The following is a 21,993-nucleotide window of genomic DNA, read 5'->3' as shown; positions in this document are numbered from 1 at the left end:
GTGATCGCTGTTTCTCACAGTGCCACGGTTCTCGCTACTCCTCATTAAGGAAACAAAGGGTCAGTCGGGGGTCATTCTCTGTGAACTGCGGCGGTCTGTCTTGTTCCAAGACGTCACACTCGGATGACTGACAGAACTAACTCCCACGTCTTGCAACTTGAGCTCGCCACCTTTCCCGTATAGCACTAGTTACGCCTGAAGAGGTGGTTACCACTTTCCTCCATTGTAGCGAATGACACGCGGAAAGTCGACTGTTGATAAGCACATCGCTGTATTCAAACGCACTCGACAACAGCGCCATTAGCGATTTAATCAATCCTCTGACAACAGCTGCTTTATAAGAATCACACCGGGAACTTCTGATTCCTCTTCGCCTTTATTACAACTCATGAATTAACCGGATGAAGGGATGTCTTTCTTCTTCCTTTTAAATGCTGAAAGTTGTCTAACTTTTTTTTTTCCCCATTTAAATCTCTTCGTTGACCATATGTCTCAAATACTAATTCAAGCAGTAGTGTGCATCTGGTCATTTAAAACACCACGTGATTTAAGTTTACGAAATATCTCGCACAACTGAATCTACACCTAAGGAAAGTTCAGACAACCAAATCTTAACTAAATAATGGTTAATGATACTAAAATACTGAATATCGATACGATTAAAGGTACTTAATTTAAATTTAACTCAGCAGTGAAAAATAAATTATATTTAATTTATATTACTATTTTATCAACTCTCAAAGTAAATGTATATAATGAAGCATAAAACAAAAGAACAAAAAAAGTTATAGGTTCGAGTCTAGTCAGCAACTAGGAGAAACTTTTCAGATTTTTTTTTTTCGATTTAGTCAATCTTCTGGTAAGTCCTTTTTCTTTTGGAAATTTGGATTTTTAATCTTGCTACTCAGAACAATTAGACAAATGGCCGTACAAAACATACAATAACAGATTAGGACCACGAGATCGCAGTCATCTGTGCAATTACATCTATGCTCGCTGGTGGAGTTCGCACTAATCTAGCGGTGAGACGAAGTTGGAACTAGCATCAAACAGATGTCGAAAATTGGGATAGAAAGTGCCTTCTCCTTTCTACCTAGGAATAAAACCTGTAGATCGTGTGTTTTATTTTACTAGTATATTTTTGAAACTTTTATTTGAAAATTTTATTTTTATTTGAAAAACAATTTATTTGAAATTGAAAAAAAAAATTAAAATTTTATATAATAATACTTATTTATGATGTATGTATGCATATGGTATACATAAAAAATAAATAAATCGTGTAATAGAGTTTTATTCCCTCAGGAGTTACAGTGGAACACTAACTTTGGGAACCACGGTCGATCAGCCTGTCTACACCTCTACCAACGATTATTACCAACGATCGAGAATATCAGGACGAGTATTGTAGACAAATGCCTGATCCTAAACCTTAAGATGGTTCAGGATCGTTTTTTTTTCTTTCTTTTTCTATTTACGGTTTGAAAACCCGAATTTCAGGTTAGCACAAATTTATTTCCAATAACTCGAAAGCCAACTAAAAAAGAGCCGAAAATCACGCATGCATATAAAATACGTACTTGCTTATTAAGTACTGAATTAATGCTACTTTTTGTATCACATTAACTTCGATGTGTTACGTTTTGTTCGAGATGCAGTGCTACAACGTGGCTGTTCGGGAAAAATTACTCCAGCTTTGGATATAACACAGATAATGATTTCAAGTTTAACTTATGACACGACAATACTTTTTACTGAAATATGGCACGTACTAAGTTTGCTCACAACTGTTCTACATATTTTTATTCTTCAGATTCACATGACATACAGATTATGTGAACGTGAAAAGCTCACCGGAAGTTATCGCGATGGGTGTGCATCTGATTGGAAAGTGCTCTATCCCTTCATGAGCCCTATCCTTTGTCAGAAGCAAATTATAAGTAAAACCATATGCTAGGTATTCGTCGTCCACAGAGGGCTCCGGTAGTATCAAACTACATTTCTCATCAGGTGTTCCCATATTTCTATTTCCGTTACATCCGGAATCCCTAGGATGTTTTCAGTAGCTTGATGAATAAGGGTCTCCGTGAAGGAGACCCTTATTCATCAAGTAATGCAAATAGTAATAAATACTAATTAATAAATAGACACTAATAAATAAATGCAAATAAAATAAATAATAAATAGATACTAATAAATAAATGCAAATACTACCAATAAATGAGAGAAAGAGAGAGAGAGAGAGAGAAATATTTGGTCTTTCTTATGTTTGGGAAGCTGGAATAACTAAAATCTACTTCCAAATCCTAATATGAAATTGTCACAGTTCTTACTAGAAATATGAAGAATATATTAACATTCTCAACGTAGCTTCTCACAATTTATTCGAGGTATCGACTGGCATAAAAACCTCTTTTAAAATCCATAAAATTTAACTTACATGGATTACGAACATGGAAAGTAAGTTTTTAAAAAAAATCAAGTTATTGAAAAGTTCCTCCGTTTAAACTAAACTAAAAAAACGCATTAGATTAATTAAAATTACAAAATAACTTCTTTCCAATGTCGTGTGATTAACATAAATTTCGCTAAAATTCTAAAGTCAATATTTACTCAAAAAGTTTTTAATATCTTATTGTTGTCCCTATAAAGCAAGATTAATGAACATTAATCATTATGATGTGATACCTTCATCGAATTCCAGGATTCATCATTATCAAAAGAACGTGAACAATTAAAAAAAAAAAAAAAAGTCCGAATTCAAACTACACTTTATAATCACATAATTGTTTTTTTTTTTTTTTTTAATAACACTTGATTTGAGTAGAATGAGGTGGTGGTGGTGCTGCTGCAGAATGAAAAAAAAGTGGATTTGATGTCAGTTTTTATCTAGTAATGTATAAAACAAATACAAGTATGCGCGTCTGTATATGAGGTGCCCACATACACAGTCACATTATTAAATAGATAATATGAAATCTAAAAACCATGCGTTGGAAAACATTTTGCATGACGTCCGGATGAAGGAAAGGGGAGAGGGGATGTAACAGAACCACCCGCCAACATGAAATCCATTACGTATTTAATTTATGACTGACTACATCCTAGACTCATTAGAGCATAACGTTAGACTTTCCCACACGGCTGAAGCGTGTAAGAGACCACCTGCTCACGTGCTATGAATAATCACGAGCGAACGATTGGGTAACCGGATCATCGCTATCAGAGAGGTGTAATTTCCGCCAGGGAAATGATAAATTTCTTTGGTTTAGTACTTACGGAAGAAAATTTAAACACACTATAAACCTACTCCCCGAAATATAAGCCTACTTTGGTATGTAAATATTGCAGAGCGTCAAGCAGACGATAAATATTTCGTAATGTAAGAAGAAAACTACAAAGTATCGTTTGCTGGCGCTGCTAATACAATTAACGATAAAAATGTACTTATATAAAGTCATCGGTGAAATTATATTATATGTATTTAAATCATTTTTATTAATGTATTATTTAAATAAATATGGTAAATTTATTATTTGAACTTTTAGACAGACCGTCAGACTTTGAAATATATATTACTGCTTCCAGATTTCTCTTTCAATTTCTTTAATATCTCTTAACTTCTAGCAGACGAGAAATATTTTGTTAAGAAGAAAGTTACAACGTTACGCTTGGTGGTGCTGCTACAGGATTTAATGATAAAAATTTTATTACATTTTGTGTGAAATTAGATGCATTTAAATAATTTACTGTTTATTTAAAATAATTATTGACCGCCATCGTGCTAACTTGAATTTTATATTAAAATTCAAGTTAATATAAATTAATTTTAATTAATTTACTATTATAACAATCTGCAGCAATATATGTTTGTATGCCAAATCGACAATAAGTCCAATTAAAACGGTTAAGTGTCGACAGATAAGTGAGATTTGCTCCAGATAAAAATAAATTACTGGAAAGGTCAATTGCTGGAGTGTTGACTCTGTAAGGGTTTAGCAGGCGGAAGAACATTCAAAGAATGAACTTCGACATCTGGGATCAAAGTCGAAATGTACAGAAGCAACATTTGAGCAGATAAAATAAACGACAGAGTTTACAAACAGTGGTAGATGACCACCCACGTTGCGTGCACTTCTGGGTGGGACCCCAAAAAAGATATTTCGTTATGGCAAAAAAGTATTACTTACTTGCAGTACGATTCTCCTCGCGGGTTCGAAACACATGAAGCTCCATTTTTGCAAGGATTCGGGGAACACGACACCAAACCTAAAAATAAATAAATAAGAACTTCGTTATGTTATCTATATTTTAAGTGCATTCATCTATTATTAAACATTTAATGTTTTAATCAATGAATCACGCACGTAGATCGTTATCAGTTTCATCCCCCCCCCACCTCTCCCCTGCTCGGTTGGGAAGCTAACAAAATTGCCAGCATGCAAACATTTCTCATCCTCTTTACTCCCACGTGAGCCAAGCTCCATTTCACAGCGCGTGTTGATATAAACTCTGCTCAACTGGTAGCAGACGTGTAACCATTTAAGGAACGCCCAGGGTTAACCACTGAATACCTAACGGGATAAATGGGAGTTTCTGTAGATATCCTAGCAAGCATCAGATGACTTAACATGGCGAAGACGAGGAATTACTTTAATAATTCCGTAGCCTTGTAATTCATGTAGGTCTAAATAACCTTGTTAGTCATGCCGTTGAGTGAGTAATCAAGTTAATAAGAAAAATCAAAGTGTTAAGTTAAAAAAAAAAAGTCTGATTAATTCAGAAGCAGGTAAACAAATTAGCGGAAAGCTTCCTAGTAAATAAAAGTTGGACATCTCGAATTTAGTATCCATACCACCTGCTATTCAGTACGCTCCACTTTAGTTTTGCATTTTTTTTTAAACTCTTTCGAATAGTGTATCTTTAATATCGATAAACATTCACATCAGGTAGCATTTTATTAATATTAAATAGAATCTGACTTATCTGTAAGCACATGAACTTCAATCTGACTTTTTTTTCTTTTTTGTAATTATTCTACTGTGTATGAGCAAGAGCTATTTGAATACCACGAAATTTTCTCTAAGGATGCCTTCAAGGAACACTTGACTTTCACATTCTCTTCGTTCTCCTCCTTAGATAGTAAATCAGAACAAAATTCAAGTGCTTACTACCCACGACGATCCCAGGAGAGGAAGAGAGAAACATTGTGGCAAAATAACACGCATTTTTTTTTAAATCTGAAATTAGACTTTCTTAGTAACAAAAGACGAATTAATTTAGTTGTATTATTAGCAAATATATATATAAGTCATTTACTAAATGAATATCTATGTGAACATCATTATTCACTACATGTTTGTTTCTGTTTGGGGTCTTAGGAACTGCGGCACAGTATATTGCACTTAAAGGGGGGGGGGGGGTAAAAAAGCGATGACATTTTGACAATAACTATTTGAGACGGGGTTGACATCGTTGCACGCATCTTAAACTATTGAACACGAAAACAAAAGAATAAATATGCACAGTGACTTGGGTCGCTAAATAAACTTCACACATTCAGATGCGTAAAAACTTATTTCATAACAAAGTGTTCTTTATTATTCTTACGTTTACTTTTATTAATACTTAAATCTTCTGACGCCTTTTCAGAAGTGGACAATACTCTTTTAATCCTCACTTTCCCTTCATCACTGAGGTTGATTCAAAGTGGGGATTTTAGGGAATTAAGAAGGAACAAAGCAATGTGTCTACTGAGCAATGGTAAAAACACCACTGCTCAGTAGCCATCAAATTTCCAAGTGTGTTATACTGTTTTCCAGCCTTGTCTGTTGTAGGTTTTTCAATGCATAGGCCTCCAATTCGCTACGTCTTTTAAGAACAAAACAATAAGTACTTAGTTATGAATCTCCAGCTCTGCTGGAGGAGTACAGAAGTCGTTCACTGAATATAGGTTGCATCTGTCAACATCTTCCCACACCTGAAATTTTCGCTTCTTCAATTATTATTATCGCCATTCTTTTTTCTAACATTTATTTGAGAACAGAGTCGACCTAATAATACAATGCTTGGTTTTGTTTTGTTGTTTCTTTACGACACAAGACCAATTTTAAAAAAATGAAAGGAAGTAACAGAACAAGGTTACCTTGAAATAATCTCGGATAGGCTGCTAGAAAGAAGGATCAAACATTCTTCTTTCATTCCCATTGCTCTTCATGATTTTCCCTTATCCTAAACACAAAACCATATTGTTCTAAATCCCCCTTGCTTCCTCGTAATATTATTCAATGCTGTTCAGCTTCCTTATTCGAAATTTTAGTATTTTTATTGCTGCTCTTCTTCTGTTCTGCGTTCTCAACGGTTGTCACATGATAAGTCCCGCATTTAACAAATTTTAACTGCATTTTAACATTTTAAATTATATAAAGTTTATAATTAAATTTCATTTTAAAATTTCGTTTATGTTGAGAATTTCATATTTTATTCTCATTAAATCCCATTAGGAATATTTTTTTCTCACTAACATGTTCTTAAAAAATTAACAGAATTTCCCTCACCTTTTTTTGCGATATTTAATCCAATAACGCTTTTTTTATCGTTTTTTTCTACAATCGTTTAGTAAGTATAGCGCAGTTAATAGTGACAATGCCTTTTGGCTGGAATGATCTGGGTTCTAATCCCTCTGGAAATGCGAAGAACATTTATAAGGGCTTTTTCAACTAAAGGTGAGTTAACTATTCACATGAAATTAGACGACTTTCCCTCCGGGAAAAAAAAATCTGTAAAACTGACAAACAAGCCAGAGAACATACGTATTGATATCTGTAAGAGACTATGGTTATAAGATGAACAGTCCAATCATAGTGCAATTAGATTTATTAAAACTCGGTTACTTTACCACTAAAGCCTCCATAGCTCAGTTGGTAGAGATGAAGCCCTTTGATCGGAAAGACCTGGGTTCGATTCCTCCATTCCGTGAGGAACCTTTATGGTCTCTTTCGACTAAAGGTGAGTTAGCCAGTCTCATACGGTGGTAGAGGGGTTTTTCTCCCGGAAACTCGGGTTTTTCATCCCTCAGAACGACCAGTTTTCCGGTCAAAAAATACATATCTTAATCCCTCATTAGGAGGGCTCAACCAGTCCTAAGGGGCAGTAGAGGAATGATGAGGGAACCCCACACGAATAAAATAAATAAACCTTCACCACAAGAGGTCAACAGATCTAACACGCTAATGAAAGTGTGTGTGGGGGGGGGGGGGTTCTGAATTGTAAACTAAGTCACAAGCTAAAATTTAGTGCCATTTTTGATGTGATTTTTAAATGAAATTATAAAACACATCATTTGCACTACAAATATGAATCAACATGTCGAGATCAACATGGAAAGATAATCGCTTTTACAAATGAGGGATTTACAGACGTTCAATCACAATTGTTAGCCGATAATAACATTAAGTCTATTTCGTTTATTAACCTCGAAGTAAACCAAAGACCGCCCACGACGATCGCGAAAAAAAAAAATATATTGTCGAATTAATGCTTATCCCATCCATGGCCTCTTTACACGTGGGAGACTTAAAATATCTCCCAACTTTTCTCCATCACGGCAGCAGAGATAAAAGATCCTCTCTGTCCCTTGTTGACAAAGTGTTATCCACATTCAAAGAACAAACAATTCGTTTCGTGTATGGGGTTGGCGAGTTCTTATGACCTGTTAGCTGATAACGAGGACTTTTATCTTTCGCTGGGCAGGTCTTGCAATCAGTAAACCACGACGCACACCAAGTACTTTCGCAGCAACTCGAAACGAACGAACTTGGGGCGAAATCAGCTTTGTCTGATATCGGTGGACGATCATTAATTTGTGGTCATGTGCTGTCTTGAAAAGAGATGGGGGATCCTCTAGTAGAATCACGATTTCGGTTCGCATCCGAACACGCATCCGACTGTTGCATCACTTTCTCAATTGCTTCCATCTGCTCTACGAAAGCTCATGACCTAACTTCACCGTTTATTCATCGCAGATTCTTCTGTTTTCTCCTCCTCCACCGCCACCAATCGCTCACAATAATATACGTATGCTCTGGGAATGGGGAAGGTCATGACATAATCCCAGGGGCTTAATTTGTGAGGGAGCCGGATAGCCGGATGACCCAGGTCGGATGAAAATTTCCTGTTGGGGAAAATGCACGGCTTAAATTAGCAATGGCCAAAGTACGGCACGGCATACAATTGCAAAATTATTTCGGTATATAAATACATCAGATTAGTACTTAAGCTTATATTTTTAATGCATAATCCCGAAAAAAAAAAGGTAGGTATGAATAATAATGCCTGTGACTTATTTTAAATATATATATTATTTCATTTTGTGTGTTATATTTCACCGTTAAATATCCCGTGTTGATAATTACCAAAAAGTACTCTTGAAGTATTAAATAACGGAAATTATCGTAAACAAGTACTTCAGGGTTACCCGGTAAACACCAGCTCTGCCGAGTCTCTGATGCATTGATTGAAACCAATCTAGTCGGTTTCGCACCTGATCTCCAACCTACAAGCTGCGTGTTCTGATCCAGACCATGGCTGTTGTGGATGTCTTAAGGTGGGAGATGAATTGCGTCCCGTGAGAAAATATCTCACTGCTAAAGTGGCTTCAAATTTTTCCATGTTTGGTCTGTTGAGCAAGATTTCGGACTTGTGTAAAAAAATCAATTAAAAAAAAAAAATACTTATCTCACTCATGGTACTCATCTTTCGCGGGTGGAAGTCACAAAAAAAAAAAAAAAAGATTAATGCAATGAACGACAAAGGTTAGGATCTTTATGCTATAAAGTCAACCTCACCTATTTCTTAACATTAGCATCTGCATAGATACTCCGGAAATGCCATCTTCGTCACTTCCGGAGTACTGAAATACCAGTATGGATAATCAAATCAGTGCTGAGAACAGGTGTTGCATATAAAGGAGAGAAAGGAGCCGATAGACAGTATTCTTTTATTTTTTTTAATGATAGATGATCCATTAAGTTATTAATTGAAGTATGCAGTTGTATTTAATCATACTACGCTGATCATTGTCTGCCATGAACTATTTTTATTAAGATGCAAAAAGTTTATTGTTGTTAACTCACATACCGGATTCCGAAATAAACTTTTTGCTTCCATAATTTTAGAAGCAATATGTCTGACCAGTTTTGAATGATGATCTGCTTCGTATATTCAAGTCCAATATCTGTAGTAATAAGAATTTTCTTGAATAACTTTCTTGAGGGGGAAAAAAAAAGTTTAAGTACTGTCGATTAAATTTAAGTAAGCTCCTTATCATAACAATTGAAGCGTAAAACAGAAGTTTGCATTCTATTTGGGATGCAGGGTATACAACTGGTGGGAACATCTTAGAGGAGGTGGAAGAAATGAGAGATCTGAAAGTGATGGTGGACAAGGACCTAAACATTTCATGGATATATAGCTAAAATCGTAAGAACAGCACAGGGGATTATGACAATGATTCGGAGGATGGTATGGTTCTATTGGATAATCCTTTGATCAGGCCGTATGTGGCTTACTGTGCGCAGATATGATCTGGTTTTCAAAAGGATGAAAAGATATTGGAAAGGGTCCAGAAACGATTGACTAAGGTGGGTTCTAGTCTCTGAAATATTGAGTATGAAGACTGAGGGAATGCCAATTGCAGAAACTAGCGGATAGGAGGAGAAGGTGGAGATATGATGGAGACATATAAGTTGCTAAGGGTTATTACCAGATTAATGTGGATGAGGTTTTGCATAGAACGAAGGAAACGGGCAAGGGAGTGAGTAAAGGCATGAGGGGTGGGTTCTTTGAATGGAGAATGATTGCAATGCACTGCCTGAGAAAGTATTTAAGGCATGGTATAATGAACTGTGTGTCACAGTATGACTTCCCGCGATAAGTCTTTTGACTCTATGGAGGGCTGATAATAATAATAATATTAATAATTTCAAAGACAATGTAAGAATTAAGGTAAACGAATCACAACTTTATTAGAAAGGCAGGAATGGGGCGCATTGTCACAGTAGCAAGTTTAAATCCAAGTCTCTCGTCCGTCAAAGATGGTCGAGTCCCTTAAGGGTTTAATAATAATAATAAATGTCCAGAAGTGCATGATATTAAGGTAGCCTCCATTGTGTTCTGCCACTAGTAAGCGTCACTTTTAACAATACGTAAGTGTTCGTCATCAGAGGATGCCTCAGGACTTCCTGAAATCGTTTGGAAGCTTTCCAGATAATAAAAAAAAAAAAAAAAAATCGTTTCTTCCCAACTCCTTAACAATAATTCCTATTAATTATTAGATTTTATTGGCAGCATCTTATCCAAATATAGTGAAAAATAAAAATAAAAAATAAAGCAACCGTGTTGTTTTGGCGTAGTATGAGCACTAGCACTGCCGAAGCCACCTAGCATTAATGATGCTAAGTGGCTTCGGCAGAGCTGGACGTGATCCACACACACACACACACACACACACACACAGTAGAACTGCACAAAGAAGATGCCCATAATAAAACGTACTCCCTTAATCGAAAGTGCCAGCAGTTGTAGCCCTTAGTAGAGCCAGCACTGCGAACTTTATCACGTTCCATCACAACTCACGAAGTCCATCCATTCACGTCACAATATGGGAGCAGGATTACCATCTCCATACTATTACACTCACAGCCACCCTCGTGCAGGGCCCACATCCTGTCTACAGATACACGAGATGAAAAGAAGGAACACGGGCAAACAGCATCTACAGATAGGCATTTTTAAGGGGAAACTGGTCGTTCATTTTTTTTTTTTTATCTGTCGAACCCTGTTCCATCTTCCCTTCCACCCATACTCACACGTAACGACGATACTTAGTGAATAGACCTGCATCTCCTACACCTAAATATTTACTTTCTCTATTGTCTGTACGTCAGATAAGGCTAAGAAGATGCAAACAGGGAGGCTGAAACAAGAGCAAATAGCTGCCGAAACGGTGATGAAGCATCTCCATACAACCAAATAGCACTTTGTGAATTGGGAATAATAACCTGTAAGTAAAGCAGGAAAAACATAGTGATCATCTTCTAAACAATATATCCCAGCTAAAATAAAATGCTTCGCCTCTAGTTATTATTGATTTAAGAATAATCGACGGCGATTTTATTTATATCAAATTTGTCGAGAGAGATTTAATAGGTATGTCCTGTTAATAACGACACGGAAGTATTTAATCATGTATTTTCACTGTTCAGATCGCCCATTTCCCGCTCAGTGCACATCGTACCTCCTCCTCCAACTGCGTGAGAAAATCTATTTTAAAATAAAATAGATTTTGTCAAATACGTTCGTCAAATATTTATATGAGATAATCGTGCTTAACAGAGAAGGTTCTATTACCAAACGATACTTACATGCAAAATATGTACATTTCAAACGCTGTTCGTCTGCACCAATCTTACTACGTATTCTATGAACGATATGCATGATTTGTTTTTACTCTGTCGGTTGGGAGTTGCGTAAGCACGAATTTTGGAAGAAAAATATTGATTTTCACAACGAAAGATCGTGTGGTCCATCGTAATAACAAAACAAACAGCTGCTCAGTTCGAAGCGAACCTCTGGTACACCAGCAAGCGTGAGAGAACAGCTGTTTCTTCTTGTTCACATTACATTATGCAAACGTTTTCATGCATACAGAACAAAAACAAAATGTACAGGCAAATATATAAAAAAAAAGACCATTATGTTAACTTTTATAAGGCAGTACCTGAAAGATAACAAACAAACAGGTAGAAGCAGACGAACATGAGAATCGAATCAAAACTGGCATGCGAATAAAAACAAGTCAATGGATGAAATGAACGAAATAGATTAAAAGCATAAACACAAAATAACCTTGATCAGCTCTTAGGAAATCAGCGAACATGCTGATAAAAAAAAAAAGTTAACGATTTGAAAACTTGTTTACGAGGTTATTTAGAAATTTGAAACTGTACAGAATTCTGCAAAGTAACTTGAGCGATTTCAAACCATCCTGATTTTAAGCGCCGATAAAGTCGAACTCGTTCCGATTGAGGGCATAACCGTCGGTTTGCGTAAATTCTTAAGAGGTCAACTTGCTATTGAGTACACCACGCAGCTAAGAATATCTTCCCTAGAGCAATCACTGCATAATCCCTCGACATTTTACGACCGTAAAAGATATATATATGTGTGACGGCACGGAAAAGCGATGACAACAGGGACAAATCTCGTGGCCTGGACTCTATAGGGATATCTGGCCAAAGGGATAACATCAGGTATGAGAGCGGATGTAATAGGCCTAAACGGGATGTCCTATTTGGAGTGGTTTGTAAGACGTGCCACCACCGCCACAACAACACAATTTGCCGCTAATCCCTGCGTGATCGAGACGGAAAGACAAACACTGTCGTGACCGTTGGCTTTATTAGACCACTTTAAATTAGCGCACACGAGACGAAAACAACTGGCTCAAAGTATTCGGTTAAGCTCCTATGACAAGTACTTTCAATACAGTTCGCCTCAATACTCAGGAAAGATTTCATTTCGAGATGTCCAATTAATGTACTCATCAGAATTCTCCCTCGAACGTTTGTAGAAATATTTCAGAAATGATTAATTAATTTAATTTTAATTAAAGAATAGAATTAAGTGTCTGAAGGAAACGCATACTTATAAAAATGTTAAAACTTATTGCATTTCAAATATGAAGGCAAAGTATACCTCATAAATGGAATACAGTAAGCTTTCAAAATACCGTTTACTGTGAATTTCGAGTTGAATTTTTTTAAGGTTTTGATAAAAAAAAAGTATTTATTCAACCAAGGACCGAAATACGGTACATCTTTTATAATAAAATTTGTCTTAATCGGAGTTTTTATTTATTTATTATTGTTACTATTTTAATTTTGACAATCTGAGGAAACTGCCTCAATCTAAGCATCGGTTCCTATTGTTCAGCTTTGTAATGTTTGCTACTGACTGCAACAATTCAAATGTCAAAATGAGTGGGGAAAAAAAAAAAAAAAAAAAGATTATATATAGTTCTATCAAATTTGATTGCCATTTCTAAACTTTTCAAGATCTATCTTTTTTTATTTATTCACTTAAGAATCCCGAAACTGAACAGTCGTTTCTATTAGGCAGGTCAAGTTTGTACGGCTGATGAAGATGATTACAATATGGCCAAATGAACCTCGTCAAGGTGCATCGATATAAGATTGTTTTAGGAATTGTATTTTAACGATTGGTAAAAAATTGTAATAAAAATGCAAAGTAAATCGGGGGTGGGTGGTTTAAAATACAAACAAAGTTCATGTGACGAAAAACTTGATTTAAGAAATCTACGGTGGGGTCAACTTTGGGAACAATAGGTTAAAGGTTTACCGGCCTTGACCGAGTTGTGGGCGTATCCGCTCGCCAATGAACAGGCTGTGGGTTCAAATTCCACGGTGGAATGAAACTATGTGATCGTCTTTAGGTAGGAGATGAATTTGATCGCCCGGTTTGAGGCCACTGCCCGACTTATTGGAGGCCTGAAGTGGCTTGAAAAAGATCCGCGTTTGGTCTCTAGAACAGGATTTTCGGACGATGTAAAAATAAAATAAAAATGATAACAAAAACATCGGATTAAAGACAAAGAAAAAAATTAATGAAACTGTCCAAGATCCATTATTCCTATACAATTACAAACCATCCCCTAAAAGGAGAATTTCTGTTCAACATTCTTCGGTTTGATTTTCGCATACCAAATGAAAATGAGTCTGCCAACATCTTTCACGATGCAATCGTCGAAAAGCCAGTGTTAATTAGGGCGATAGCGCCAATACGAGTGTGCGCATGGCACCAACCAGTCGACGATGTAAGAAATAAGAAAGACGCCAAATGCAGTGCTTTACCTGCACTATTTCAACACCGCTTCCAAAAGGGCCTGAGGATGACTGCAAGTGACGGGTTTTCTTAATCTTCACCGGCTTGTCTGCATGAACGGAGCGTGGGAAAGCGCGCGCTGAGTGTAGACAGAAAAGTTCGCCGCGTCCATGATGCTCTTGTCAACGCCACGGGCCCTTCACCCTGTACCAATAGAGAAGCAGCGGAAATACATAAAAGTGTGACGCTAATATGACGGTGCGATAAGGTCAACATTGTGCACTCTAAGTGGTGTTTAGAAACGCTTAATAGTCACGTGCCCTTCAGTGTTCATTGGTCCATCGCGACGGATTCCATGAAAAGTAGGGGGAGGTGGGGGGGATTAACTTTTGCAGACCTGGAAGTGGCGAGAGAAGTTGGACAGAAGTCAAGCTTAGTAAATTAAACTCATGTCATACTAAAGTATTATTAATTAAATTAATAAATAGTTCGGTTACTCCTGTTACTGCAGTGGGGGCCCCTCCCGTTGTTGAAGAACATAGACGAACCAAATCGACTGCTGTTTTCAATTGTTCTGATTATACACACATTTTGCCGCCTATAATGACATTGTTTTATATAAGATAATATAATCGGTGAAATGCACATTTCCAAAAGATAAAACAAATAAATATAAGATATATAATCGGTGAAATGCATATTTAAAAAAATAAATAAATAAAATAAAAATAAATAAATAAAAAATACAACAAATAAATTGATCTCTTACAGTAAAGACTAGAAAATCAAATGTGATAGGCTTATCAAAAAGGCAGTTGGTAGCAATAAACAGTTGAAAGCAGAAGAACTGACATTGGCAACGGGAGAAACATAGTTGGCATACGAATAACAAAAACAGAATAATGTATTAAGTATAGATTAAACATAAAAATAACTTGAATCCAGAACATTCCTGGGATATTGGCAAACACTGAATAGGTTTTATAATTTTCTTTTTAAATTTCCCCAAATGGAACGCTAAAATTCGACTTTTCTTTTCTGGTGAGTTAAACTTACAAAAATAAAAATGTCTACAGGTCTTTGCATGTAACTTAACGGATGAAAAATTCTACTCACAACAGTTTTGGGGTATATTTGAACCTGAGTGGGATATTTTCTTTATTTATGTAAATGATTATGTTATTTACATAAATAACTATTACTTACTGTCTAAATAATTTAAAATAATAATAATAAATCTTGGTTTGTTGTCGATTTAACAAATATAACATCAAGCAGGTTTCCATGGCAACAAAGGTTTTGCTCAGTGAATCAGTGTACGATGTTTTTTTTAAAGAAAATTACAAGGCATCAAGGACTGTGCTAGACGGTAGCGTTTTAGCATCCAAAAGACGATAAGTAATACTATGCATTGGCGTGCTATTTAGTATTATTATTTAATTAACAGATTTCACAATAAAAATGTAATAAAATAATCGCTTTTGACTAGCAGTGTATGCATTCAATTCGACCTGAAGGCCTTTTGTTCCTAATTCATTGAGTTTTAGTGTCCAGTCTCTGTATTTTCTTCTTCTTCTCTACTATGCTGGACATTATTCTATTCGAATAACCAAGTGTGTGGTTAGCTCACGTGATAATATTGTGATCCACAAGTCTTATCAGTTCTGAATTTTAAAGTCCCGTATCTTCGAATTTTCATTATCGACAACTTCCCGTGTATAACCTTTGATTTATCCGATTATTATTATTATGTAAAACAGCTTTGCGTATTTAAAAGATAACATATTTATTACGTAATTATATTATCAGTATAACAGAGAGATAAATAGGGAGCGGAGGTCAAAAAGTCTTAGAAAAGGTTGTCATCATTTGCCGGAGTAGATGAATTTAAAAAGAAAAAAAGTGTGAAAAAGAGGGATTACAAAATTAGAAACTCGACCACATATATCATATGAAGGATTAGCCTTTGAGATGTCTAAACCGAGGAGCCAATTTGGGAATAAAACAAGCACCAATTTTATCCTGATGCCACGGATAAAATTGCAAATTTCATCCGTGTTTCTCCCGTCGCCAATGTCAGTTCTTCTGCTTTCAAATATTATCCCGTTTAGTTGCAAATCCTTTGCAAGGATTTGCAACTAAAAGGGAGTTAGCCGGTATTAAACACGGAAGTGGCGGGATTTTTTAGAGGACAAACCAGCCGGAAAACGCATGCTATTAACAGACATAATACATTGGCCACATAGCCTTGTTTTTAGCCATAACTCCAACCAATACTGTTCGCAGTTAAAAAAAAAAAAAAAAAAAAAAAAAAAAAAAAAAGAATTATTTAAGCCTGTTTGGTCGAGTGGATGCCGTACCTGCGCTCCACCCAAAGGTTGTGGGATCGATGGTACTAAACGTGGAATGCGTTTACAATCTTTCATGGGGGAGATTCACATTAAAAGAAAATACATTGTGTGTAAAGTGTGTCTTGCATTTCTTATAAAAATCTTAACTGTTTCTTACTGCAATTATTAGTATATTTTTACAATTTATTGTACAAATGTACAGTTAAAATTAAGTCTTTTATTTGGAGCACTTCCACTACCGTTTTCCACTGGAAGGTGGCGCTTTAGAAGAAAATCTCCACCATTACACAAAGTATGCAATGCATTGGTTCATAAACAATGGGTGGATTTGAAATTTGTACACTTTAAACCTTTCAACTACTTTCCTCTTAGGCAGATTATCAGGCAACTTCCTTTCTGGAAAACTAACCATGCCAGCATTTATTTCCTTGAAGAGGCATATCATCGTCTGAACCTCACAAAGACAATCCCCCCCGAGACTTGACATTGTCTAATCCCAGCAGGCACTAAGAAAGCTACTTTTACACTAATCCATCCAAAGCTGCCGTCAGGGTGTGTGCTGTAGCTTAGACAGCCTCTTGTGCTGTTTTTCTAATGCATGACACTAATCCGCTAAGGTCGACTTATTTATTTCTTGGGGAAAAATCTCCTTGCAGTCGATGAGGGCTGGGATTATCGAGAAAAACCAAAGAGCAGGAGAACAACGAAGCCGTAGATCAAAGTGAACACTGACACTTCCGGATTGAAACGATAAATTTATTCGAAATGCTAAACCGTGAAAAAGATAATCAAAACGTCATAATAAACATTAGAATAGGGGAGGGAAAAAACAAATATATATATATATTTTTTTTTTTTTCATTTTCTAATCTATTCATATAGCTGTTGATGGTAACTTCCGCAGCGTGAGTTACCATCAACAAAGAACTTCTGAGATTAATTCACAGGAGTTGTGCAAAAATGGTTCCCAAAAATTCCCCGAAGACAAATTTTTAAGCAAACAAAAAAAAAAAAAAAGAATATGGCGATCCTAGACCACCAGCTAACTTCGTATGAATGAGACTTATTCGACTTCAAAACTAACATTTTCGGTTAAAATTAAAAATAAAAAAAAAAATGCGCAAAGTACAACAGGAATTCAAATTTTCAAATGGTGTATACATTTATCGGTCTCCCACCTCGCCTAAAATTAAAAGCCCGGTTCTGAACTAAGAATTGGATTTGTGGGCTGATAATCACAATCCGCGACTGTGCTGGAAGAATTTCCATCCACTGCATTCCTGTATATTCAACCTTCACATAGAAAGAAAGCTCCGACGGGGACAGCAATCGACAGCTAAATTACAACGGCAGAGTGCCCAGGAGGACGAGATGATCGGGAAAAAGAGGAAAGTGCAAAGAATATATATGGTACGTTTGACGTTGACAGATGCGAAGCAGAAGTCGGACGGAACGAGAAGGGTACATTTCAGAGTACAAAGACTGGATGCAAGTTTCAAAGAAATCAAGGGAGAAAAAAAAGAGGATATAATCAGAAGTAGACAAGATCATATTTCCCCGTAAAGATGTCTGAGTCAGAGGGCATAAAGGGATCGCATTTCGGCGCTTCTGCGATCGTATTACTGCCAGATCGTAAGCACATAGTTGAGAAGACATGGTCAAGACAAAGGAGAAGGGGGGGGGGATAATAGCGTTTCAGTTCTTTAAATATCCTCGCGACGATGATGAGAATAATAATTGACTGAAAATATCCGCACATTAGGAAATTACAACGCTCATAAGGAAAAAAAAAACGTTTGTACTGAAAAAGAATAATAAAGTAATGGCTTCACAGATACCATACGGTCTTGAACCATCTTTATCACGTGTTGTTCAGATATGCGTTGACTGAAAGAAGGAGTAAGTACTATATTATGTTGCCTTCCCTTCCAACAAAGCGCATGAATCACCCTCTTCGACAGAAGGATGCCCCCGTTTCTCGTTTATCCGTGTGCAATCAGAAAGAGCACCCAAATCGAAATTTAACTGACCAATTACAGCATTAAATGTACAACAGGGTTAGAGCGTTCTTGTGGGCAAGATTAACGTAAAAATAAATAAATAAAAATGAATAAATAAATAAATAAAAATACAGACAGGAGTATCTAAAAGGCTCATTCCTCTCGGTTAACCAACATGCATAATAGTTGCAATAACACTATCATATTTTAAAACGATAATATAAGTCAATGATCCGATTTAGATTATCATTGGGATTGGGATTATCAGCCCACTAAACGGATGTAGAACAGAACCAACTTCCTCCAACAATATTCTGCACAACTATCATGTGCAGAACATTGGGGAAAAAATCGAAAACAAACAACGGTTATAATGTGTATACATTGAGTACATTATACATAATGTTTTCCACAGATTCAAATTTAAAAAAAAAAATTAATGTCGATAAATATAACTGGAATATAAATTGATAAATTAAAATTGATTTATATATATCTTTTTTTAAAAAAAAAAGAATGTCTGGTATAATATTCGTCCTTCGTGTTTTTTAATCTTTTTATGTCTACTGTTGATTGACATCCAGCATGTCAGATAGCGTTATTTGTCAAGGAAATACATTGAATACATTGTGTTCAAAACGTAACTGCAACAGGTATGAGGTAATGCTATTTGTTCTATTTTAAATGGCAGAGAACATGCCAAACGACTACGTAGGAAAACGACAATTTCTGTCACCATTGTTATTCTTCGAAATCTACATATTAATTTTCACTAAATAAAAAGTGAAAAGTACAATTATTTTAATCCTTTATTAACTTGACATAATGTTAATTTCTACGTCAGCATTAATGTTTAATGTTTAATTCTTTGTTTAATGAAACCTAATAATAATAATCTCTTTATTTACTTGATAACTGCAGTGCTCAACTACCTGACACTTGATGCTCAGCAATGCCTGCCTCATTCAGGTAGGGTGGCACCACCAGAGAAAGTGATTGCAAAATCACACATCCGGCACGAACAGGCCTCATATTCAATCCTTTGCGGACGTCCTTCGGTCATCCAAACAGGTGAAATACACCTGCTCCCTAACCTACAGCCCGAGGCTCATTTGCGTATAAATTTAATCATTTTTTCCCTTTAGCACCAAGCGACAGGTGACACAAGTAGTAACGTTACGGACAGTGGGAAACACCTGTCCCTAAAAAAGACGCGCCATCGTAGCAATTAGCCGCCAAGTGTTACTATTCATCGAGTCGAATAAAACTTTTTAGTAGTCAACATGGGAGAGATTTACCGCTGGAATTAATTTTAGGGAATTCTCGTTTTTTTTTTTTTTTTCTTCCTAGAAGGGTATCGCTATTTGGAAATCGCATGATGCCAACATTATAATTCATATTATATGTTAATCTATTTTTGTGTTTGGCGCCTTTTTTAAATATGTGAGCCCCCCCACCCGAATTCGCAATCCAAAGCTCCTATGCTAACGTACAGTCGTTTTTCTTCTTACTCAAAAAAGGGCGCCTTACCAGCGCGGCCATTATTCACCCTGGAGAGCGCGGTTGCGAGAGGCACCCAATGGCTGCAGACCTCTCTCTTTGACTCCGTCTCGTATGGGCGGGTCAGGCAGGGATGTGCAATACAACCACCGCCGAACTAAAATATATTTTGAAGATCTCGATAAAGGAAAGTATTGCGAATAAATTAACTTCACGGAAATATTATTGGGGGGGGGGGGGGATAGTACCACACATCCACTCTGTAATTTCTGTTAATAACTAATCAATTGAAATTTAGGTTTGTACAAGAGCGGACCAGTGAGGGATGGACTTAACTTTTGAGAGAGAAAATCGAGACAGTTTGGGATAATTTTCTTCAGTTTTTGTATCAACATTAATTTTAAAATATTAATTGGTATTATAATTTAAAAAAAAAAACATCTAGATAGGTCTTTTTGTAACTCAACTGAATATTCATAATAGTTAACTAATTTCGAACTTAACACCGCCTCGCCCTGCACAATAAGCAGGGCGAGGCGATTGTGCCCCCTCTCTGTCTCCCACCCCAATGGGTCTTCCATTGCAAGAGACAAGTTTCTTGTAATTTAACGGCAATAAATAAGGTCATACAGGCCAGACAGTTTAATTATTAAAAATGATCGGGCGCGAGGTCGGCAGCCGGATACTTGGCCGATATATATTTCTATATTAAGAAAAGTGTCAATTAATAACGATTTGTTATTAATCATGTGGAAACCCCAAATGGAAAACTGGTGAATTATGAATACTAAATTATTTTTATGTTATCATAATTACTATCAGGTGCGTATTCAGGAGAGGATGGGAAGTCACGGTGCTTTCAGATATCACCTTAAATTTTATGATTTTTATTTATTTATTAGTTTACTGCACTGTAATAGTACTGTGGAAAAGAACCGTCAAATACTTTAAAAAAAAATTAGTTCTCTAGAAATCTTGGTAAGCATACATCTACAGGAGGGGAAGCTTTGCCTTCATGTACATTTCTCATTTACATTTGTCTCTCTCAATTAGTAGGATGGTGGACAAGAAATTCATATCGCAATAATGCGCTAAAATATTCTTTCTATGAGCTGAGGATAAGACTAAAGCATCTGAAATTTGAATAAAAACGTACTCCCGCTTTAAAATTTAATTGATTCATAAGAAAATGGATATTCTTCCCTGATAAATAAAAGATCAGGTGTGTTTCACTCGTTCCAATTAAAAAAAACGCAGCATACGCTATCCTATTAGTCCCTGATATGTATCAAACAAACTCAGTAAGGCAGGTTTGATTGCAAAAAAAAAAAAAAAAAAAAAATGCCAATATGAAGCTTACAATAAAGAAAATACATTCCTACTACGCCGAAGCATATAAATCGCTGCATGTTAAATTTTTCGCCACTTTTAAGAGCCAAATTTAGATGTTAGGAGTGTGCTGACGGGAAAAAAATCAAACATATAAATATAGTTAGTGATATTTACAGAAGATAAAAAATCTTAATTAAAAAAAGGCGTTCTTTGATAAGAATGCGTGTGTGCATGGATGCCGCGAGTGAACTCTAGCACTCGATGCATCCGACTGCAAGATGACCCGGGTGGAGACTCGGTTTGCCCAACCACCACCTTGCGCGCCGAGGAAACACAGCCTACTGAAAATCACCCCCTTACCTTGCACGACGTCAAACCCGACGACGACGACTAGCAGGACGAAGGGTAACCTCGTTTGGTGCCGCATTCCGCTGACAATCCACTTTGGCAGAAACAAAAGTTACTTCTGGTCTTCGGTGCACCACCGGAAGACCACAGAGCTATCCTGATTATCCACAGTTTTCGTATCCTTTCGGTACGCACAAAAAAAAAACACCAAAATATTTTCAAAACTTCACCTTCTGTAACCAGACACAAACTGCACCCGTCCCGCGTATGAAGTCATGCCGACCTGTTGTTCAGAGTCCAAGCCAAGTTGGCGACAACACTTCATGCTAAGTGAACGGGATTGTATACCTCCGCCACAAACTTTTTTTCTGTGTAGAAATCGCAGTCTGTCTTACAGAAGTATTTCCAAATGACACGTTCATGCATGGTTTAATGTATAATCATTCAAATAAATGTACATATTTGACGATATTTAATCACTTTTAAAGTGTTGAGTAGGGAACTATATTTTGTTCTTCTCACCACATTCCAGAGGCAGCATACTGGTCACATGAAGCAAG

General features: G+C 36.3%; 1 protein-coding gene across 1 annotated transcript in view; it reads right to left on the bottom strand.

Annotated features, from left to right (window-relative positions):
* The window catches only part of LOC150103769 (uncharacterized), a 230,117-nt gene extending 208,426 nt beyond the window's left edge, over nt 1-21,691 (bottom strand). Inside the window, 2 exon segments of the mRNA XM_090397146.1 lie at nt 4,191-4,269; nt 21,446-21,691. Coding sequence (XP_090253272.1) covers nt 4,191-4,269; nt 21,446-21,512 — 146 coding nt within the window. The 5' untranslated portion in view covers nt 21,513-21,691.
* Nucleotides 21,692-21,993: the final 302 nt, after the last annotated feature.

The sequence above is a fragment of the Typopeltis vanoorti genome, chromosome 8 (assembly GCF_054136105.1).
Source record: "Typopeltis vanoorti isolate ZY-2024b chromosome 8, IOZ_Tvanoo_1.0, whole genome shotgun sequence".
Taxonomy (NCBI): Eukaryota; Metazoa; Arthropoda; class Arachnida; order Uropygi; family Thelyphonidae; genus Typopeltis; species Typopeltis vanoorti.
The sequence above is the reverse complement of the archived record's forward strand: the minus strand, read 5'-3'. Positions and strand labels throughout refer to the sequence as shown.